Source organism: Oncorhynchus gorbuscha, linkage group LG21 (genome assembly GCF_021184085.1).
Source record: "Oncorhynchus gorbuscha isolate QuinsamMale2020 ecotype Even-year linkage group LG21, OgorEven_v1.0, whole genome shotgun sequence".
Lineage (NCBI taxonomy): Eukaryota > Metazoa > Chordata > Actinopteri > Salmoniformes > Salmonidae > Oncorhynchus > Oncorhynchus gorbuscha.
In genome coordinates this window covers 52,898,260-52,917,991 of record NC_060193.1, presented here as the reverse complement: position 1 = coordinate 52,917,991, position 19,732 = coordinate 52,898,260, and the positions used below count along the sequence as shown (strand labels likewise).

Below are 19,732 nucleotides of genomic sequence, written 5' to 3'. Positions count from 1 at the left end.
TTTACAATTGGGTTGACACACCTTTTGCCTAGGGACACTGGGAGAGACGAGCACAGCACAGAGGAAAGTGCTGCAGGTTTACACGATTCAGACTCCATCTGGACCCAGAGTGGTCTAGGGCCAGTAGGATCAGTCTGCAGCCAGTACAGAACGGCTCTGAAATTTGCAGCCCAGTAGTATGTCCGAAAATTTGGTAGAGCTAAACCCCCCAATGACCTAGCTTCTGTAAATGTTTTCTACCAATCCATGGTACCTTGCCATCCCAAATAAAATGCATGAATGTTTGATCCAGTGAAATAAAAAAAGATTTTGGAATAAAAATGGGTAAACATTGAAATAAATATACAAATTTGGGCAACACATTTATTCTAATGACATTAATCCTTCCGATAAGAGAAAGGGGTAGCGAATTCCAAAAAGTAAAAGATTGTTTCAATCTGTCTGCTAGAGCAACAAAGTTTTCCTGAAACAAATTTGAATATTTCCTTGTCACTTTTACTCCCAAGTAAGTGAATTGATCCCGGACAATCCTAAACTGAGAACTTGTAAAAGAGCACTTTAAAGCAGCCTTGTTTACCAGAAAAAGCTCACTCTTGCCTAGATTTAGCTTGTACCCTGAGATTGATCCAAACTTTTTAAGAACAGATAGGGCACGTGGCAATGAGGTATCGGGGTTGGAGGTCGTCAGCATATAGCGAGACTTTCTGCTCCCAGCCCGCCCTGATTATACCTTGAATGGCATCATTAGAGCGTAGTGCAATGGCGAGAGGCTCGATTGCCAAAGCAAACAACAAGCGGGAGAGTGGGCAACCCTGACTGGATCCGCGGTGCAAGGGAAAATAGTCAGAGGACAAGTTATTAGTCCGTACCGAAGCCATGGGGGAAAAATAAATAATCTTTATCCACGCAATGAATTTGGGGCCAAAGCCAAATCTATAAAGGGCAGCTGTTAGGTAATCCCACTCAACGCGGTCAAACGCTTTTTCGGCATCAAGTGAGACCACCACCTCTGGGTCCTCCGACGCTGGGGAGTACAGTATTTCCTAAAGCGCCTAATATTGAAAAGTAAATGCCTATTTCTCACAAAGCCAGTCTGGTCAGAGTGTATTACTTGGTGCAGCAAGCCTTCCATACGGATGGCTAAAAGCTTAGCTAGGATTTTGTAATCACTGTTTAAAAGCGAGATTGGGCGATAGGATCCACATTCCAGGGGGTCTTTGTTTTTCTTTAGTAGTAATGAAATTGAAGCCTGATAAAGACTAGGCGATAGCTTTGAAGTATTGAGGCACTCTGCAAATAGTCGAGACAAGAATGGGCAAAGCAGACCAGAAAACGTCCTGTAAAATTCGGTCCGGACTCTGTGATTTACCACTTTTCATTGCGGACACTGCTGTTGCAATCTCCTCAAGCGTAAATTCTTCTTCTAGATAGTCATGGGAGTCTGTATCAATTGAAGGCATATTCAAGCCATTAAAGAAGGAGTCAATCAGCAAGGGTTCTTGAGGGGATTCAGAGGTGTATAGCGCAGAGTAAAATGGTTTAAATTGATCATTGATCTCTTTATGTATAACTGTGGTGGCACCAGACGGGGTCCTTATTTGTGGGATTAAACGTGAGGCCTCAGATTTACGGATCTGATGCGCAAGGAGTTTGCTGGCCTTGTCGCCTTGTTCATAGACTTTGTATCGAGCTCGCAAGAGTAACTGTTCAGCTTGCCTGGTAGAAAGCTCATCAAATTCAGATTGGAGTAGTTGGCGCTCTTTATGCATATCAGAGGAAGGATCCGTAGCATACTTCTCATCCAGTGTGGCTATGGACTCGCTCAGGTACCGAAGTCGCTGGGAGCAAACTCTGTTTTGGTTGGCTGTATAAGAAATAATTTGGCCACGTAGATATGCTTTGAGAGACTCCCATATGGTAGAGCAGGACATACCTGGTGTTGAATTAGTTTCTAGGAATAAGGTGATTTCAGAAGAAATGAAATTGACAAACTCCTTATCTGAGAGTAAAATGGGGTTGAGACGCCATTGAAAACACATAGGAGGTCGCTGGGGAAATTCTAGTTCAAACACTAATGGTGAATGGTCAGAGATAACAATACTCTCGTAAGTACACTGCCGAAGGTTAGGCAGAAGTTTTTTGTCCAAAAAGAAGTAATCAATCCGGGAGTATGTTTGATGAACATGAGAATAAAAGGAATATTGTCTATCTGTAGGATGTAGGAAACGCCAGGCCTCAAACATAGCATATTTCTGAAGAAAGGATTGAATAAGTAGGGCACATTTAGATGGGCCTGTATTTGTTTGTGAGGACTTGTCAAGAACTGGGGACATTTTACAGTTGAAATCCCCCCCTAAAATCAACAAATGAGAATCTAAATTGGGAATAGTAGACAGAAAGGAAGAAATGGAACTTGTGTCATCCCAATTGGGAGCATAAACACTAGCCAAAACAAGAGGGGTAGAAAACATTTCACCGGTTACTATGACGTATCGTCCCTTAGGATCAGCAATAACCTCAGAAGCTACAAAGGGAGTAGCTTTATCAACCAGAATAGCAGCACCTCTTGATTTACTATGAAAGTTTGAGTGGAACACTTGACCAACCCAGTCCTTACGCATCCTAAAATGCTCACCAGTCCCCAAGTGAGTCTCTTGTAGAAATGCAATATTTGCATTCAAACCCTTTAAGTGTGTCAACACCCTCTTACGCTTCACCGGGTTGTTAACCCCTTTGGTATTCCAAGAAATGTACTTGATCGTATTATTTCGGCCCCTCTGGGCATTCCCGTTATTCAACCCTGTCATTAGAGCATAGAATGGAAAAGCAATGAGCGCCCAAAACCCCCAGAATAACTTGTCTCAGAGTAATAATGTACGGTGGTAAATGTTTGGAAAAAGTACAGAAAAAAAAACAGATAAAAAAACTAAAAAGACAGAATGGCAACATTAGAACTGAACAATTCAACCTGCCCCCCACCCCCTCCCCCCATCCCAGACAATACCTCCCCAAACGAGGTACAAGCCTAAATAGAACATGTTCTCTTCGCACAGTATGTCTGTGAGAGTGCGGTCTTAAACCTAAACCCACAGTCCCGCTCTTTAAAGTCGCGTTTTGTGGATCAAGCAGCAAAAAGAAAGATTTGTATGTATTTTTTCAAATAAAAAAAGGCGAATCCCTTGTGCAAACGGAATGACAAAAGCACCACTTGTAGATGTATATAATTGTATTCCCAGTCTTATAACAGGCATTGAGAGGGAAAATAAATAAAATGTATAAAGGCTCTCAGCCAAAAATCGAATTTGAAGTAAGGAAATCGTAGTAAGACATTCAAAAATAATAGTAATTATAATAGTAGTCTAGTTGAAGCTGAGACAGCTTACAACCAATACCAAAAAACTACGTGTGCGCAACGTTGAACGTTTGCTGGGCATAAATGACGCTCAAAAAAGTAAAGTGAGGCCCCAAAAACCGTGTAGCCTCGGGAGACATTTACTGTTAACTGGGTCAATGCAAACGGGTGCAGTAAACAAATAACCAAAAATATTTTGAGTCACCGAGACAATGTGTAAACAAACTAAATAGGTGAGCGAGATAAGGCACGCACACTAGACGATCAAAACATTAGATCACCTCAAATAAGCCTGAATAGTTTCACCAACCATACAAGACTAGTCTGTTACGTCTAAGCATAATTGTACCACAAGTGGGTTACTTACGATCCACAGTACGCAAGCAACAGTTGCTGAACTGTGAGCATATTCAAGACTTCGACGTTGAATGTGAGCCATAGCCTCATCCGGAGATTCAAATATGTAGTCTTTACCCTCGTGAGATATCCATAAACGGGCCGGGAATCGCAGTCCATACTTCACACTTGGATGGTCCCGAAGTACTCGTTTGGCCTGCCCGAAAGCTGCGCGCTACCTGGAAACAGTGGGGGAGTAGTCCTGGTAGATGGAAAAGCTCTGTCCTTGAAAGCTCAGAGTGGTATTGCGGGCTCGTCGGAGGATCTCCATCTTTTCATGAAAAAAGTGCACTCAAAGAATTGTGTCACGGGGCCTCTCCCCATCCCGGGGCTTTGGGCGCAGCGACCGGTGGGCTTGATCAATCAGGGGCTTTTCATCTAAGGCAAGAACATCCTTCAGCAGCCCCGAAACGAAATCCGATACATTTCGGCGGACTCTGGGACCGATACAAGTCTCAGATTATTGCGGCGAGAGAATCCCTCTAGACTCACGCAGCTCTCCTTCACCTTTTTCAAATCCGCAGCTAGGCGTTTAACTTCAGCCTCCAGGGATGATGTTTGGTCGACATGCTGACATTCGGAAGCAAAGTAGTCTTGTTTTTTACGGAAAGGAATCGCCAAATTAACATTTGAAAATAAATACGGTTCTGCTGCAGAATTCACATAAACTTTAAGAATACCACGGGAGCAAACGGAAAACACGTCAGTCGCACATGGCGTCCCCTACCATCCCCCGTCCAAAATACTTTTGGCCCCCTAAAATGGGGGGAGGGGGGACTATGTACAAAAATAGTTGTAATTTCTAAACCGTTAACACAATATGGATGAAAATACCCTCAAAGTTGACAGTCTGCACTTTAACCTAGTAGTCATTGTGTCATTTCAAATCCAAAGTGCTTGAACTACAGAGTCAAAACAAGTACTTCTAGAGCTCAATGTAGGTGTGTGTGTCCAGGTACAGGAGAGAGTGGTGCTAACAGTGTGTATTCAGGTACAGGAGAGAGTGGTGCTAACAGTGGGTATTCAGGTACAGGAGAGAGTGGTGCTAACAGTGGGTATTCAGGTATAGGAGAGAGTGGTGCTAACAGTGGGTGTCCAGGTACAGGAGAGAGTGGTGCTAACAGTGGGTGTCCAGGTACAGGAGAGAGTGGTGCTAACAGTGGGTATTCAGGTACAGGAGAGAGTGGTGCTAACAGTGGGTATTCAGGTATAGGAGAGAGTGGTGCTAACAGTGGGTATTCAGGTACAGGAGAGAGTGGTGCTAACAGTGGGTGTCCAGGTACAGGAGAGAGTGGTGCTAACAGTGGGTATTCAGGTACAGGCGAGAGTGGTGCTAACAGTGGGTATTCGGGTACAGGAGAGAGTGATGCTAACAGTGGGTATTCAGGTATAGGAGAGAGTGGTGCTAACAGTGGGTGTCCAGGTACAGGAGAGAGTGGTGCTAACAGTGGGTATTCAAGTACAGGAGAGAGTGGTGCTAACAGTGGTTGTCCAGGTACAGGAGAGAGTGGTGCTAACAGTGGGTATTCAGGTACAGGAGAGAGTGGTGCTAACAGTGGGTATTCAGGTATAGGAGAGAGTGGTGCTAACAGTGGGTATTCAAGTACAGGAGAGAGTGGTGCTAACAGTGGGTGTCCAGGTACAGGAGAGAGTGGTGCTAACAGTGGGTATTCAGGTACAGGCGAGAGTGGTGCTAACAGTGGGTATTCGGGTACAGGAGAGAGTGGTGCTAACAGTGGGTATTCAGGTATAGGAGAGAGTGGTGCTAACAGTGGGTATTCAAGTACAGGAGAGAGTGGTGCTAACAGTGGGTGTCCAGGTACAGGAGAGAGTGGTGCTAACAGTGGTTGTTCAGGTACAGGAGAGAGTGGTGCTAACAGGGGGTATTCAGGTACAGGAGAGAGTGGTGCTAACAGTGGTATTCAGGTACAGGAGAGAGTGGTGCTAACAGTGGTTGTTCAGGTACAGGAGAGAGTGGTGCTAACAGTGGGTATTCAGGTACAGGAGAGAGTGGTGCTAACAGTGGGTATTCAGGTACAGGAGAGAGTGGTGCTAACAGTGGGTGTTCTATGTGTGTGTCCAGGTACAGGAGAGAGTGATGCTAACAGTGGGTGTTCTATGTGTGTGTCCAGGTACAGGAGAGAGTGATGCTAACAGTGGGTGTTCAGGTACAGGAGAGAGTGGTGCTAACAGTAGTTGTTCAGGTACAGGAGAGAGTGATGCTAACAGTGGTTGTTCAGGTACAGGAGAGAGTGGTGCTAACAGTGGTTGTTCAGGTACAGGAGAGAGTGATGCTAACAGTGGTTGTTCAGGTACAGGAGAGAGTGGTGCTAACAGTGGTTGTTCAGGTACAGGAGAGAGTGATGCTAACAGTGGTTGTTCAGGTACAGGAGAGAGTGATGCTAACAGTGGTTGTTCAGGTACAGGAGAGATTGGTGCTAACAGTGGGTGTTCAGGTACAGGAGAGAGTGATGCTAACAGTGGTTGTTCAGGTACAGGAGAGAGTGATGCTAACAGTGGTTGTTCAGGTACAGGAGAGAGTGATGCTAACAGTGGTTGTTCAGGTACAGGAGAGAGTGGTGCTAACAGTGGTTGTTCAGGTACAGGAGAGAGTGATGCTAACAGTGGTTGTTCAGGTACAGGAGAGAGTGATGCTAACAGTGGTTGTTCAGGTACAGGAGAGAGTGGTGCTAACAGTGGGTATTCAGGTATAGGAGAGAGTGGTGCTAACAGTGGTTGTTCAGGTACAGGAGAGAGTGGTGCTAACAGTGGGTATTCAGGTACAGGAGAGAGTGGTGCTAACAGTGGGTATTCAGGTACAGGAGAGAGTGGTGCTAACAGTGGGTGTCCAGGTACAGGAGAGAGTGGTGCTAACAGTGGGTGTTCAGGTACAGGAGAGAGTGGTGCTAACAGTGGGTATTCAGGTACAGGAGAGAGTGGTGCTAACAGTGGGTATTCAGGTACAGGAGAGAGTGGTGCTAACAGTGGGTGTCCAGGTACAGGAGAGAGTGGTGCTAACAGTGGGTATTCAGGTACAGGAGAGAGTGGTGCTAACAGTGGGTATTCAGGTACAGGAGAGAGTGGTGCTAACAGTGGGTATTCAGGTACAGGAGAGAGTGGTGCTAACAGTGGGTATTCAGGTACAGGAGAGAGTGGTGCTAACAGTGGGTGTCCAGGTACAGGAGAGAGTGGTGCTAACAGTGGGTATTCAGGTACAGGAGAGAGTGGTGCTAACAGTGGGTATTCAGGTACAGGAGAGAGTGGTGCTAACAGTGGGTATTCAGGTATAGGAGAGAGTGGTGCTAACAGTGGGTATTCAGGTATAGGAGAGAGTGGTGCTAACAGTGGGTATTCAAGTACAGGAGAGAGTGGTGCTAACAGTGGGTGTCCAGGTACAGGAGAGAGTGGTGCTAACAGTGGGTATTCAAGTACAGGAGAGAGTGGTGCTAACAGTGGTTGTCCAGGTACAGGAGAGAGTGGTGCTAACAGTGGGTATTCAGGTACAGGAGAGAGTGGTGCTAACAGTGGGTGTTCAGGTACAGGAGAGAGTGGTGCTAACAGTAAGTATTCAGGTACAGGAGAGAGTGGTGCTAACAGTGGGTATTCAGGTATAGGAGAGAGTGGTGCTAACAGTGGGTATTCAGGTACAGGAGAGAGTGGTGCTAACAGTGGGTATTCAGGTACAGGAGAGAGTGGTGCTAACAGTGGGTATTCAGGTATAGGAGAGAGTGGTGCTAACAGTGGGTATTCAAGTACAGGAGAGAGTGGTGCTAACAGTGGGTGTCCAGGTACAGGAGAGAGTGGTGCTAACAGTGGGTATTCAGGTACAGGCGAGAGTGGTGCTAACAGTGGGTATTCGGGTACAGGAGAGAGTGGTGCTAACAGTGGGTATTCAGGTACAGGAGAGAGTGGTGCTAACAGTGGGTATTCAGGTATAGGAGAGAGTGGTGCTAACAGTGGGTATTCAAGTACAGGAGAGAGTGGTGCTAACAGTGGGTGTCCAGGTACAGGAGAGAGTGGTGCTAACAGTGGGTATTCAAGTACAGGAGAGAGTGGTGCTAACAGTGGTTGTCCAGGTACAGGAGAGAGTGGTGCTAACAGTGGGTATTCAGGTACAGGAGAGAGTGGTGCTAACAGTGGGTATTCAGGTATAGGAGAGAGTGGTGCTAACAGTGGGTATTCAAGTACAGGAGAGAGTGGTGCTAACAGTGGGTGTCCAGGTACAGGAGAAAGTGGTGCTAACAGTGGGTATTCAGGTACAGGCGAGAGTGGTGCTAACAGTGGGTATTCGGGTACAGGAGAGAGTGGTGCTAACAGTGGGTGTCCAGGTACAGGAGAGAGTGGTGCTAACAGTGGTTGTTCAGGTACAGGAGAGAGTGGTGCTAACAGGGGGTATTCAGGTACAGGAGAGAGTGGTGCTAACAGTGGTATTCAGGTACAGGAGAGAGTGGTGCTAACAGTGGTTGTTCAGGTACAGGAGAGAGTGGTGCTAACAGTGGGTATTCAGGTACAGGAGAGAGTGGTGCTAACAGTGGGTATTCAGGTACAGGAGAGAGTGGTACTAACAGTGGGTGTTCTATGTGTGTGTCCAGGTACAGGAGAGAGTGATGCTAACAGTGGGTGTTCTATGCTAACAGTGTTGTTCAGGTACAGGAGAGAGTGATGCTAACAGTGGGTGTTCAGGTACAGGAGAGAGTGGTGCTAACAGTAGTTGTTCAGGTACAGGAGAGAGTGATGCTAACAGTGGTTGTTCAGGTACAGGAGAGAGTGGTGCTAACAGTGGTTGTTCAGGTACAGGAGAGAGTGATGCTAACAGTGGGTGTCCAGGTACAGGAGAGAGTGGTGCTAACAGTGGGTGTTCAGGTACAGGAGAGAGTGGTGCTAACAGTGGGTATTCAGGTATAGGAGAGAGTGGTGCTAACAGTGGGTATTCAAGTACAGGAGAGAGTGGTGCTAACAGTGGGTGTCCAGGTACAGGAGAGAGTGGTGCTAACAGTGGTTGTTCAGGTACAGGAGAGAGTGGTGCTAACAGGGGGTATTCAGGTACAGGAGAGAGTGGTGCTAACAGTGGTATTCAGGTACAGGAGAGAGTGGTGCTAACAGTGGGTATTCAGGTACAGGAGAGAGTGGTGCTAACAGTGGTTGTTCAGGTACAGGAGAGAGTGGTGCTAACAGGGGGTATTCAGGTACAGGAGAGAGTGGTGCTAACAGTGGTATTCAGGTACAGGAGAGAGTGGTGCTAACAGTGGGTATTCAGGTACAGGAGAGAGTGGTGCTAACAGTGGGTATTCAGGTACAGGAGAGAGTGGTGCTAACAGTGGGTGTTCTATGTGTGTGTCCAGGTACAGGAGAGAGTGATGCTAACAGTGGGTGTTCTATGTGTGTGTCCAGGTACAGGAGAGAGTGATGCTAACAGTGGGTGTTCAGGTACAGGAGAGAGTGGTGCTAACAGTAGTTGTTCAGGTACAGGAGAGAGTGATGCTAACAGTGGTTGTTCAGGTACAGGAGAGAGTGGTGCTAACAGTGGTTGTTCAGGTACAGGAGAGAGTGATGCTAACAGTGGGTGTCCAGGTACAGGAGAGAGTGGTGCTAACAGTGGGTGTTCAGGTACAGGAGAGAGTGGTGCTAACAGTGGGTATTCAGGTACAGGAGAGAGTGGTGCTAACAGTGGGTATTCAGGTACAGGAGAGAGTGGTGCTAACAGTGGGTGTCCAGGTACAGGAGAGAGTGGTGCTAACAGTGGGTATTCAGGTACAGGAGAGAGTGGTGCTAACAGTGGGTATTCAGGTACAGGAGAGAGTGGTGCTAACAGTGGGTATTCAGGTACAGGAGAGAGTGGTGCTAACAGTGGGTATTCAGGTACAGGAGAGAGTGGTGCTAACAGTGGGTGTCCAGGTACAGGAGAGAGTGGTGCTAACAGTGGGTATTCAGGTACAGGAGAGAGTGGTGCTAACAGTGGGTATTCAGGTACAGGAGAGAGTGGTGCTAACAGTGGGTATTCAGGTATAGGAGAGAGTGGTGCTAACAGTGGGTATTCAGGTACAGGAGAGAGTGGTGCTAACAGTGGGTATTCAGGTACAGGAGAGAGTGGTGCTAACAGTGGGTATTCAGGTATAGGAGAGAGTGGTGCTAACAGTGGGTATTCAGGTACAGGAGAGAGTGGTGCTAACAGTGGGTATTCAGGTACAGGAGAGAGTGGTGCTAACAGTGGGTATCCAGGTACAGGAGAGAGTGGTGCTAACAGTGGGTGTTCTATGTATGTGTCCAGGTACAGGAGAGAGTGATGCTAACAGTGGGTATCCAGGTACAGGAGAGAGTGGTGCTAACAGTGGGTGTTCTATGTGTGTGTCCAGGTACAGGAGAGAGTGATGCTAACAGTGGTTGTTCAGGTACAGGAGAGAGTGATGCTAACAGTGGGTGTTCAGGTACAGGAGAGAGTGATGCTAACAGTGGTTGTTCAGGTACAGGAGAGAGTGATGCTAACAGTGGGTGTTCAGGTACAGGAGAGAGTGATGCTAACAGTGGTTGTTCAGGTACAGGAGAGAGTGGTACTAACAGTGGTTGTTCAGGTACAGGAGAGAGTGATGCTAACAGTGGTTGTTCAGGTACAGGAGAGAGTGGTGCTAACAGTGGTTGTTCAGGTACAGGAGAGAGTGATGTTAACAGTGGTTGTTCAGGTACAGGAGAGAGTGATGCTAACAGTGGTTGTTCAGGTACAGGAGAGAGTGATGCTAACAGTGGTTGTTCAGGTACAGGAGAGAGTGATGCTAACAGTGGTTGTTCAGGTACAGGAGAGAGTGGTGCTAACAGTGGTTGTTCAGGTACAGGAGAGAGTGATGCTAACAGTGGTTGTTCAGGTACAGGAGAGAGTGATGCTAACAGTGGTTGTTCAGGTACAGGAGAGAGTGGTGCTAAAAGTGGTTGTTCAGGTACAGGAGAGAGTGGTGCTAAAAGTGGTTGTTCAGGTACAGGAGAGAGTGGTGCTAACAGTGGTTGTTCAGGTACAGGAGAGAGTGATGCTAACAGTGGTTGTTCAGGTACAGGAGAGAGTGGTGCTAAAAGTGGTTGTTCAGGTACAGGAGAGAGTGGTGCTAAAAGTGGTTGTTCAGGTACAGGAGAGAGTGATGCTAACAGTGGTTGTTCTATGTGTGTGTCCAGGTACAGGAGAGAGTGGGAAGAGTACATTCATCAAGCAGATGAGGATCATCCACGGGGCGGGCTACACAGAGGAGGACAAGAGGGGTTTCATCAGGCTGGTGTACCAGAACATCTTCACCTCCATGCAGTCTATGATCAAAGCCACAGAGAACCTCAAGATCCCCTTCAAATACGAACAGAATCGGGTAGGATGTACTAACACAACCACAAAAAAACAATACCTTCTACACACACAACCAGAATTAGCTTGGTCACAACGCATCCACAGTCTCTCACTCTTCCCTCCTCTCTCTCTCTCTCTCTTTATTTCTGTCTCTCTGTCTGTTTCTCCCCTCCCTCCCCAGTCTAATGCCATGTTAGTGAAGGAGGTGGACATAGAGAAGATCTGTGGTTTCGACCAGCCCTACATCAGCGCCATCAAGACCCTGTGGGCCGACCCTGGGATACAGGAGGCCTACGACAGACGCAGGGAATACCAGCTATCAGACTCCACTAAATAGTATGTCCTGGTGTGTCTCTGTGTGTAAGAGGTTGTTCGGGTGGGTGTGAGCGCACTTGGATGTGTGTGTTGGCGTTAAGGCATTGTGTGTGTGTGTGTGTGTGCGTGCGTGGTTCACTGCAGTGCCTCTCGACCGGTTGCCCCACTCCGGAGAGCTGATGGATAGAAATAGAGTGAGAGACTGGCTCTCACACACACACACACAAACACAGTGCTTTTGGAAAGTATTCAGACCCCTTCACTTTTTTCACGTATAGTTACATTACAGCCTTATTTTAAAATACAAATGTATACCTCTATTTGGAGTTTCTCCCCATTCTTTTCTGCAGATCCTCTCAAGCTCTGTCAGGTTGGATGGGGAGCGTCGCTGCACAGATATTTTCAGGTCTCTCCAGAGATGTTCGATCAGGTTCAAGTCCGGGCTCTGGCTGGGCCACTCAAGGACATTGAGATTTGTCCCGAAGCCAATCCTATGTGTCTTCGGGACACTCTTGGCTCTGTGCTTAGGGTCGTTGTCCTGTTGGAAGGTGAACCTTTGCCCCAGTCTGAGATCCTGAGCCCTCTGGAGCAGGTTTTCTTCAAGGATCTCTCTGTACTTTGCTCCATTCATCTTTCCCTTGGTCCTTACTAGTCTCCTAGTCCCTGCCGTATAAAAACATCCCCACAGCATGATGCTGCCACCACCATGCTTCACTGTATGTATGGTTTTGGCCAGGTGATGAGCAGCACCTGGTTTCCTCCAGATGTGAAGCTTGGCATATAGGCCAAAGTGTTCAATCTTGGTTTCATCAGACCAGAGAATCTTGTTTGTCATGGTCTGAGAGTTCTTTAGGTGCCTTTTGACCAACTCCATGCGGGCTGTCATGTGCCTTTTTACTTAGGCGTGGCTTCCGTCTGGCCACTTTACCATACAGGCCTGATTGGTAGAGTGCTGCAGAGATGGTGTCCTTCTGGAAGGTTCTCCCATCTCCACAGAGGAACTCTATAGCTCTGTCAGAGTGACCATTGGGTTCTTGGTCACCTCCCTGACCAAGGCTCTTCTCCCCCGATTACTCAGTTTGGCTGGGCGGCCATCTCTAGGAAGAGTTGGTGGTTCCAAACGTCTTCCATTTAATAACGATGGACCTTCAATGCTGCAGACATTTGTTGGTACCCTTCCCCAGATCTGTGCCTCGACACTTTCCTGAGCTCAATTTTGAGTCTCATAGCAAAGGGTCTGAATACTTATGTAAATAAGGTATTTCTGTTTTTTTAAAGCCTGTTTTCACTTTGTCATTATGGGGTGTTGTGTGTAGATTGATTGAGGATTTTTTAATGTAATCCATTTGAGAATAAGGCTGTAACGTAACAAAATGTGGAAAAAATCAATGGGTCTGAATGCACTGCACACACACACACACACACACTACAGTTCATACACTCCTCTCTCCACCCCTCACACTCAGCTAATTGAAAGCTAATATTGAACTTACACCATTGCTTTACCTTCTAAAGGTTCTGGAAATAATTCTCCAGTACTTATTCTTCAATAAAATAACTACTACACACACATTTACCATTTACACAATCTATTGCTGACATTTAAGTCAAGTCAAACCTTAGAATATAGTGAATCGTGTGTGTGAGCGTAATGTTGATCTTTGATTCATGGTTGATTGCCTGTTAATGTTATGAGAGGACACCATCTCTGCTGACACCCAGCTATTTGGACGTGAGGACCTTGATAAGCTGAAATGGGGGTGTTTGAGTTGGACTGGGATAGAAAACGAACGCCTGCACACCCCAAGGCATCTCCAGGACCAGGGCTGAAGAATCGCTCCCAACGCTGCCCCCTGTCATAAACCCTGTTGTATTACAGCTAATCAGTCTCTTCTGCCCTTTGTGCGTGTGTGTGTGTGTTACATGCTGACCACAGTGCTCACGTTGCGAGCATTGCAAAATAAATGTACACATACAGTCGTGGCCAAAAGTTTTGAGAATGACACAAATATACATTTTCACAAAGTCTGCTGCCTCAGTTTGTATGATGGAAATTTGCATATACTCCAGAATGTTATGAAGAGTGATCAGATTAATTGCAATTCATTGCAAAGTCCCTCTTTGCCATGCAAATGAACTGAATCCCCCAAAAACATTTCCACTGCATTTCAGCCCTGCCACAAAAGGACCAGCTGACATGTCAGTGATTCTCTCGTTAACACAGGTGTGAATGTTGACGAGGACAAGGCTGGAGATCAGGTCATGCTGATTGAGTTTGAATAACAGACTGGAAGCTTCAAAAGGAGGATGGTGCTTGGAATCATTGTTCTTCCTCTGTCAACCATGGTTACCTGCAAGGAAACACGTGCCATCATCATTGCTTTGCACAAAAAAGGGCTTCACAGGCAAGGATATTGCTGCCTGTAAGGTTGCACCTAAATCAACCATTTATCGGATCATCAAGAACTTCAAGGAGAGTGGTTCAATTGTTGTGAAGAAGGTTTCAGGGCGCCCAAGAGTCCCGCAAGCACCAGGACCGTCTCCTAAAGTTGATTCAGCTGTGGGATCGGGGCACCACCAGTACAGAGCTTGCTCAGGAATGGCAGCAGGCAGATGTGAGTGCATCTGCACGCACATTGAGGAGAAGACTTTTGGAGGATGGCCTGGTGTCAAGAAGGGCAGCAAAGAAGCCACTTCTCTCCAGGAAAAACATCAGGGACAGACTGATATTCTGCAAAAGGTACAGGGATTGGCCTGCTGTGGACTGGGGTAAAGTCATTTTCTCTGAATCCCCTTTCCGATTGTTTGGGGCATCTGGGGAAAAAAGCTTGTCCGGAGAAGACAAGGTGAGCGCTACCATCAGTCCTGTATCATGCCAACAGTAAAGCATCCTGAGACCATTCATGTGTGGGGTTGCTTCTCAGCCATGTGAGTGGGCTCACTCACAATTTTGCCTAAGAACACAGCTATGAATAAAGAATGGTTCCAACACATCCTCAGAGAGCAACTTCTCCCAACCATCCAGGAACAGTTTGGTGACGAACAATGCCTTTTCCAGCATGATGGAGCACCTTGCCATAAGGCAAAAGTGATAACTATAAGTGGCTTGGGGAACAAAATATCTGTATTTTGGGTCCATGGCCAGGATACTCCTCACCCCTTAATCCCATTGAGAACTTGTGGTCAATCCTCAAGAGGCGGGTGGACAAACACAAACCCACACATTCTGACAAAGTCCAAGCATTAATTATGCAAGAATGGGCTGCCATCAGTCAGGATGTGGCCCAGAAGTTAATTGACAGCAATGCCAGGGCGGATTGCAGAGGTCTTGAAAAAGAAGGGTCAACACTGCAAATATTGACTCTCTGCATCAACTTCATGTAATTGTCAATAAAAGCCTTTGTGACTTATGAAATGCTTGTACTTATACTTCAGTTTTCCATAGTAACATCTGACAAAAATATCTAAAGACACTGAAGCAGCAAACTTTGTGGAAATGAATATTTGTGTCATTCTCAAAACTTTTGGCAACGACTGTACATGTTATTCAATGATTGCACCCACACTGCCACACGTCTGCTTAGCCAGGCGCTAAAATATAACTTGGTTCTATTTGGTTACGCTTGACGCGCTGCAAGACCCGCCTCTCCCAGCTCCTCATTGGTTTTTAGGAGCATATACCCACGTGGGCGATTGAAGGATGAACTGAGGTCCACAATCCAGTTGGTGGTGGTAATGCACCTTTAACGTTGGTTGCCAACCGCCATATAAAGTCAAAGGAGAAGAAGAAACTTGAAGGAGGAGAGATTACCAGAATCAAACTCTGTTTACCCTTTTATCTGTGGATTAATTGTGGATTCATTGTTGGAGTAGAGGACCTTGTGCATTTCAGGTCAAATAACAACCCGATGTTTATATAATGCTTATCGACCTGTGCCCAAATTAATATAGTTGGTTCAGAGTTCATTTGATATTTCAACCTGCGTGTCCTGATCGCGTCTGGCGTGGGTGGACAAAATCAACAAGCACGTGATGGCGCACAAACGAGCAGTCTGGTCAGCATGTTGGTGTGTATGTGCAGCCATCCAGTTACTTTAGTGATAGACTGTGTGTCTGTGTGTGTCTGCAGTTACCTTAGTGATATAGACCGCGTCACCGCGGAGGGATATGTTCCTACTCAGCAGGATGTGCTTCGTGTCCGGGTCCCCACCACGGGAATCATAGAGTACCCGTTTGACCTGGAGAACTGCATCTTCAGGTACCGTCACGGTACTGCAGCGAGGGACTGCTCCTTCTCTGCCTCTGCTGCTGCCACCGACGTCCTCACTATGTCACTGTCCTGCAACACACTGACACACACACACACACCCAGGTCCCCACATAGCACCTCTCTGAGACTGGGCCCACTCAGGACAACCCAACTGTTATGCAATCGTTGCAGAACCCCAAACTAGAAATGATGCGAAATAGCATCAAAATGGCTTGTTGTGTTGATGCAAAAATGGCTACAACTAAACTAAAGCCTTTTATTGTGAAGGTAAAGACCTGAAACGGCCGTTCTCAGAGTTGCTTTGGGGGTTGAGTGGGTCTATGTATGGGGCTCGGGGTGGTGGCAGAAGCCTAATATGGACCAACACTACTGTTCTAGACTTGGTACGGTCGCCCAAACCTTCCACACTGGACTGATCCACCTTCTCTGCATTGGTAGGGGGGTGTGGCGGTAATGCTTACTGTCTACCGTGCTTTATATGACTGTGGTCTGTCTCTTTCTATCTCTCTTTTTTCTCTCCCTCGGTTTGTAGCTATCTAACTGATCTGGACCGTATCTCAGACAACAACTATCTGCCCACACAGCAAGATGTTCTGAGGGTGCGAATCCCCACCACCGGCATCATAGAGTACCCCTTCGACTTGTCAAGCATCATTTTCAGGTAGACAATGCTAGCGTGCTAACTTTAGCCTAGCAGACACGTCATAGTCAGGTGGAGTTGCTAACATTAGCCTAGCAAATACATCATTTTCAGGTAGACAATGCTAACGTGCTAACATGAGCCTAGCAAAAGCATCAGTCAGGTGGCGCAACTAACGTCAGCATCCTTTTCAAGTAGAAGAGGCTTAGCCTAGCAAATGCATCATTCAGGAAGGGGATGCTAGCATCAGCATCAGTGCTCTTGTGCAGTCATGGTAACCAGTGAATCATCCCTTGGCCCTGCTCCATTACTTCTTAAAATGCATCCTCCTTTTCTCAAAGTAATCATCGCCGCTTTGGCATGAGAGCATAGGTGAAAGTTAGAGTCCCGCATTAAGCTTTCACCAATCCAGTCATGTCATTAATTAGTGGTTACTTTAAATTAAGGAAGGATACATTTATCAGTATTTGGACAGGGCATACCGACGTGTGCGTGTACATCTCGCATGTCATACGCTCTGGTTGTTCTATAACTATCATTGAACTCCTCAATCAGCAGTGGACAGAGCTGTGTTTTATTGTAGGCTTGATCTCCACCATTGATCTCTCTCTCTCTCTCACACACACCCAACCTCCTCCACTCATACACTCACACACATCCTCGTGAGTCCAAAGTCCTACATTCTGGCGCCTGTCTTTTTAAAATGGGTCACCATCTTTCTCCTCTCCTCCCCTCTGTTCATCCTGGCAGAGGAAAGGAGGTCGTCCTCTCTCTCTCTCCCAGTGAAGGATGTTATTTCGGGCCTGGGGTCCTGCAGGGCTCTGATTGGCTCTTGGTCTCTGTGGACTGCAGTACCCCATGCTACAGCAGGAGGGCGTTTCATCACAAATTAAATCACATACATTCACTTCTGGAAAAACGAAAAGAAAATAACACCAATCTGTTTAATTCCAAGACAGGACTATGCAAATCTAGGCCTCGAAGACCATAGTACTGCTGGTTGCCTTTTCCCTGGATGTTAAATCATTGATTAAGATCACTGACTTAGAACAAGTCTCACCTGGTCTGAATCAGTTCCTGGTACATAATGTAACTTTATCAGACAGACTAACATTTTACATGACTTACCTTTACTTCTACTTGAAATGTTTAACACAGAAGAACACTTAACAAAACCTAAAAGACAACCTAGGAGGACAGTGGCAAAGAGAAACTGAAGGAAGAAACCTTGACATGCACACACTCTCACACACACACACTCCAGTCAGAACTACTCAGAGGACACACTCCTGTCGTTCACCCAGCAGAGGAATCCCGCCATCAGAGGTGCCTTCTGTATCCCTCCATCTTCTTCCCTTCTGTATCCCTCCATCTTCTTCCCTTCTGTATCCCTCCATCTTCTTCCCTTCTGTATCCCTCCATCTTCTTCCCTTTTGTATCCCTCCATCTTCTTCCCTTTTGTATCCCTCCATCTTCTTCCCTTCTGTATCCCTCCATCTTCTTCCCTTCTGTATCCCTCCATCTTCTTCCCTTCTGTATCCCTCCATCTTCTTCCCTTTTGTATCCCTCCATCTTCTTCCCTTTTTTATCCCTCCTTCTTCCCTTCTGTATCCCTCCATCTTCTTCCCTTCTGTATCCCTCCATCTTCTTCCCTTCTGTATCCCTCATCTTCTTCCCTTCTGTATCCCTCCATCTTCTTCCCTTCTGTATCCCTCCATCTTCTTCCCTTCTGTATCCCTCCATCTTCTTCCCTTCTGTATCCCTCCATCTTCTTCCCTTCTGTATCCCTCCATCTTCTTCCCTTTTGTATATCTCCATCTTCTTCCCTTTTGTATCCCTCCATCTTCTTCCCTTCTGTATCCCTCCATCTTCTTCCCTTCTGTATCCCTCCATCTTCTTCCCTTCTGTATCCCTCCATCTTCTTCCCTTCTGTATCCCTCCATCTTCTTCCCTTCTGTATCCCTCCATCTTCTTCCCTTCTGTATCCCTCCATCTTCTTCCCTTCTGTATCCCTCCATCTTCTTCCCTTCTGTATCCCTCCATCTTCTTCCCTTCTGTATCCCTCCATCTTCTTCCCTTTTGTATCCCTCCATCTTCTTCCCTTCTGTATCCCTCCATCTTCTTCCCTTCTGTATCCCTCCATCTTCTTCCCTTTTGTATCCCTCCATCTTCTTCCCTTCTGTATCCCTCCATCTTCTTCCCTTCTGTATCCCTCCATCTTCTTCCCTTCTGTATCCCTCCATCTTCTTCCCTTCTGTATCCCTCCATCTTCTTCCCTTCTGTATCCCTCCATCTTCTTCCCTTCTGTATCCCTCCATCTTCTTCTCTTCTGTATCCCTCCATCTTCTTCCCTTCTGTATCCCTCCATCTTCTTCCCTTCTGTATCCCTCCATCTTCTTCCCTTCTGTATCCCTCCATCTTCTTCCCTTCTGTATCCCTCCATCTTCTTCCCTTCTGTATTCCTCCATCTTCTTCCCTTCTGTATCCCTCCATCTTCTTCCCTTCTGTATCCCTCCATCTTCTTCCCTTCTGTATCCCTCCATCTTCTTCCCTTCATCTTCTTCCCTTTTGTATCCCTCCATCTTCTTCCCTTTTGTATCCCTCCATCTTCTTCCCTTTTGTATCCCTCCATCTTCTTCCCTTTTGTATCCCTCCATCTTCTTCCCTTCTGTATCCCTCCATCTTCTTCCCTTCTGTATCCTCATCTGCTCCTCTTTCTCTGTTCCTAGTCCTCTCTCTACCTCCTCTCCTGTTCTCCTCTTTCTCTGTTCCTAGTCCTCTCTCTACCTCCTCTCCCGTTCTCCTCTTTCTCTGTTCCTAGTCCTCTCTCTACCTCCTCTCCTGTTCTCCTCTTTCTCTGTTCCTAGTCCTCTCTCTACCTCCTCTCCCGTTCTCCTCTTTCTCTGTTCCTAGTCCTCTCTCTACCTCCTCTCCCGTTCTCCTCTTTCTCTCTTCCTAGTCCTCTCTCTACCTCCTCTCCTGTTCTCCTCTTTCTCTGTTCCTAGTCCTCTCTCTACCTCCTCTCCCATTCTCTTTTTTTCGTCTCACCTCCACCAGGGTTGCACAATTGCGCTTGGCTAATGCTTCAGGAACACAGACACACACTAGGGAATGGTGGGAGAGCTGGTTTGCTTTTTTTGCCCTCCCTTCTTGCCACTGGGTGGACTAGGTAGAATTTTCCTCCATCCACTGATCCAGGATCTGATATACCTTCATCCCCCTTATGGTTAATGTTTGGAATTGTGGTATGGTTATCTGATCCTAGATCTGAGGTTAGGGGCAACTTGTGAATGGTGATGGGCACCGCTCACTCTTTACTGATGATCCATTCACTGGGTAACACTTTATGCATAGATAAGGTTATAAACTGCCTATAACATAGGCCTACATAAACTAAATGATGTAATGATAATAAGCAGTTTAAAGTCAGATCTTCAA

General features: G+C 46.6%; 1 protein-coding gene across 2 annotated transcripts in view; it reads left to right on the top strand.

Moving 5' to 3' along the window:
* Positions 1–19,732, top strand: part of LOC124007768 (guanine nucleotide-binding protein subunit alpha-11-like) — a 55,078-nt gene that overhangs the window by 32,681 nt on the left and 2,665 nt on the right. The window contains exons 2-4 of one of the 2 annotated variants that reach the window (XM_046318514.1): positions 10,907–11,091; positions 11,251–11,405; positions 15,514–15,642. In XM_046318514.1, the coding sequence (XP_046174470.1) occupies positions 10,907–11,091; positions 11,251–11,405; positions 15,514–15,642 (469 nt within the window). Of the gene's footprint in view, positions 1–10,906; positions 11,092–11,250; positions 11,406–15,513; positions 15,643–16,186; positions 16,316–19,732 lie in introns of both variants that reach the window. The other variant, XM_046318513.1, reaches the window with a different exon arrangement.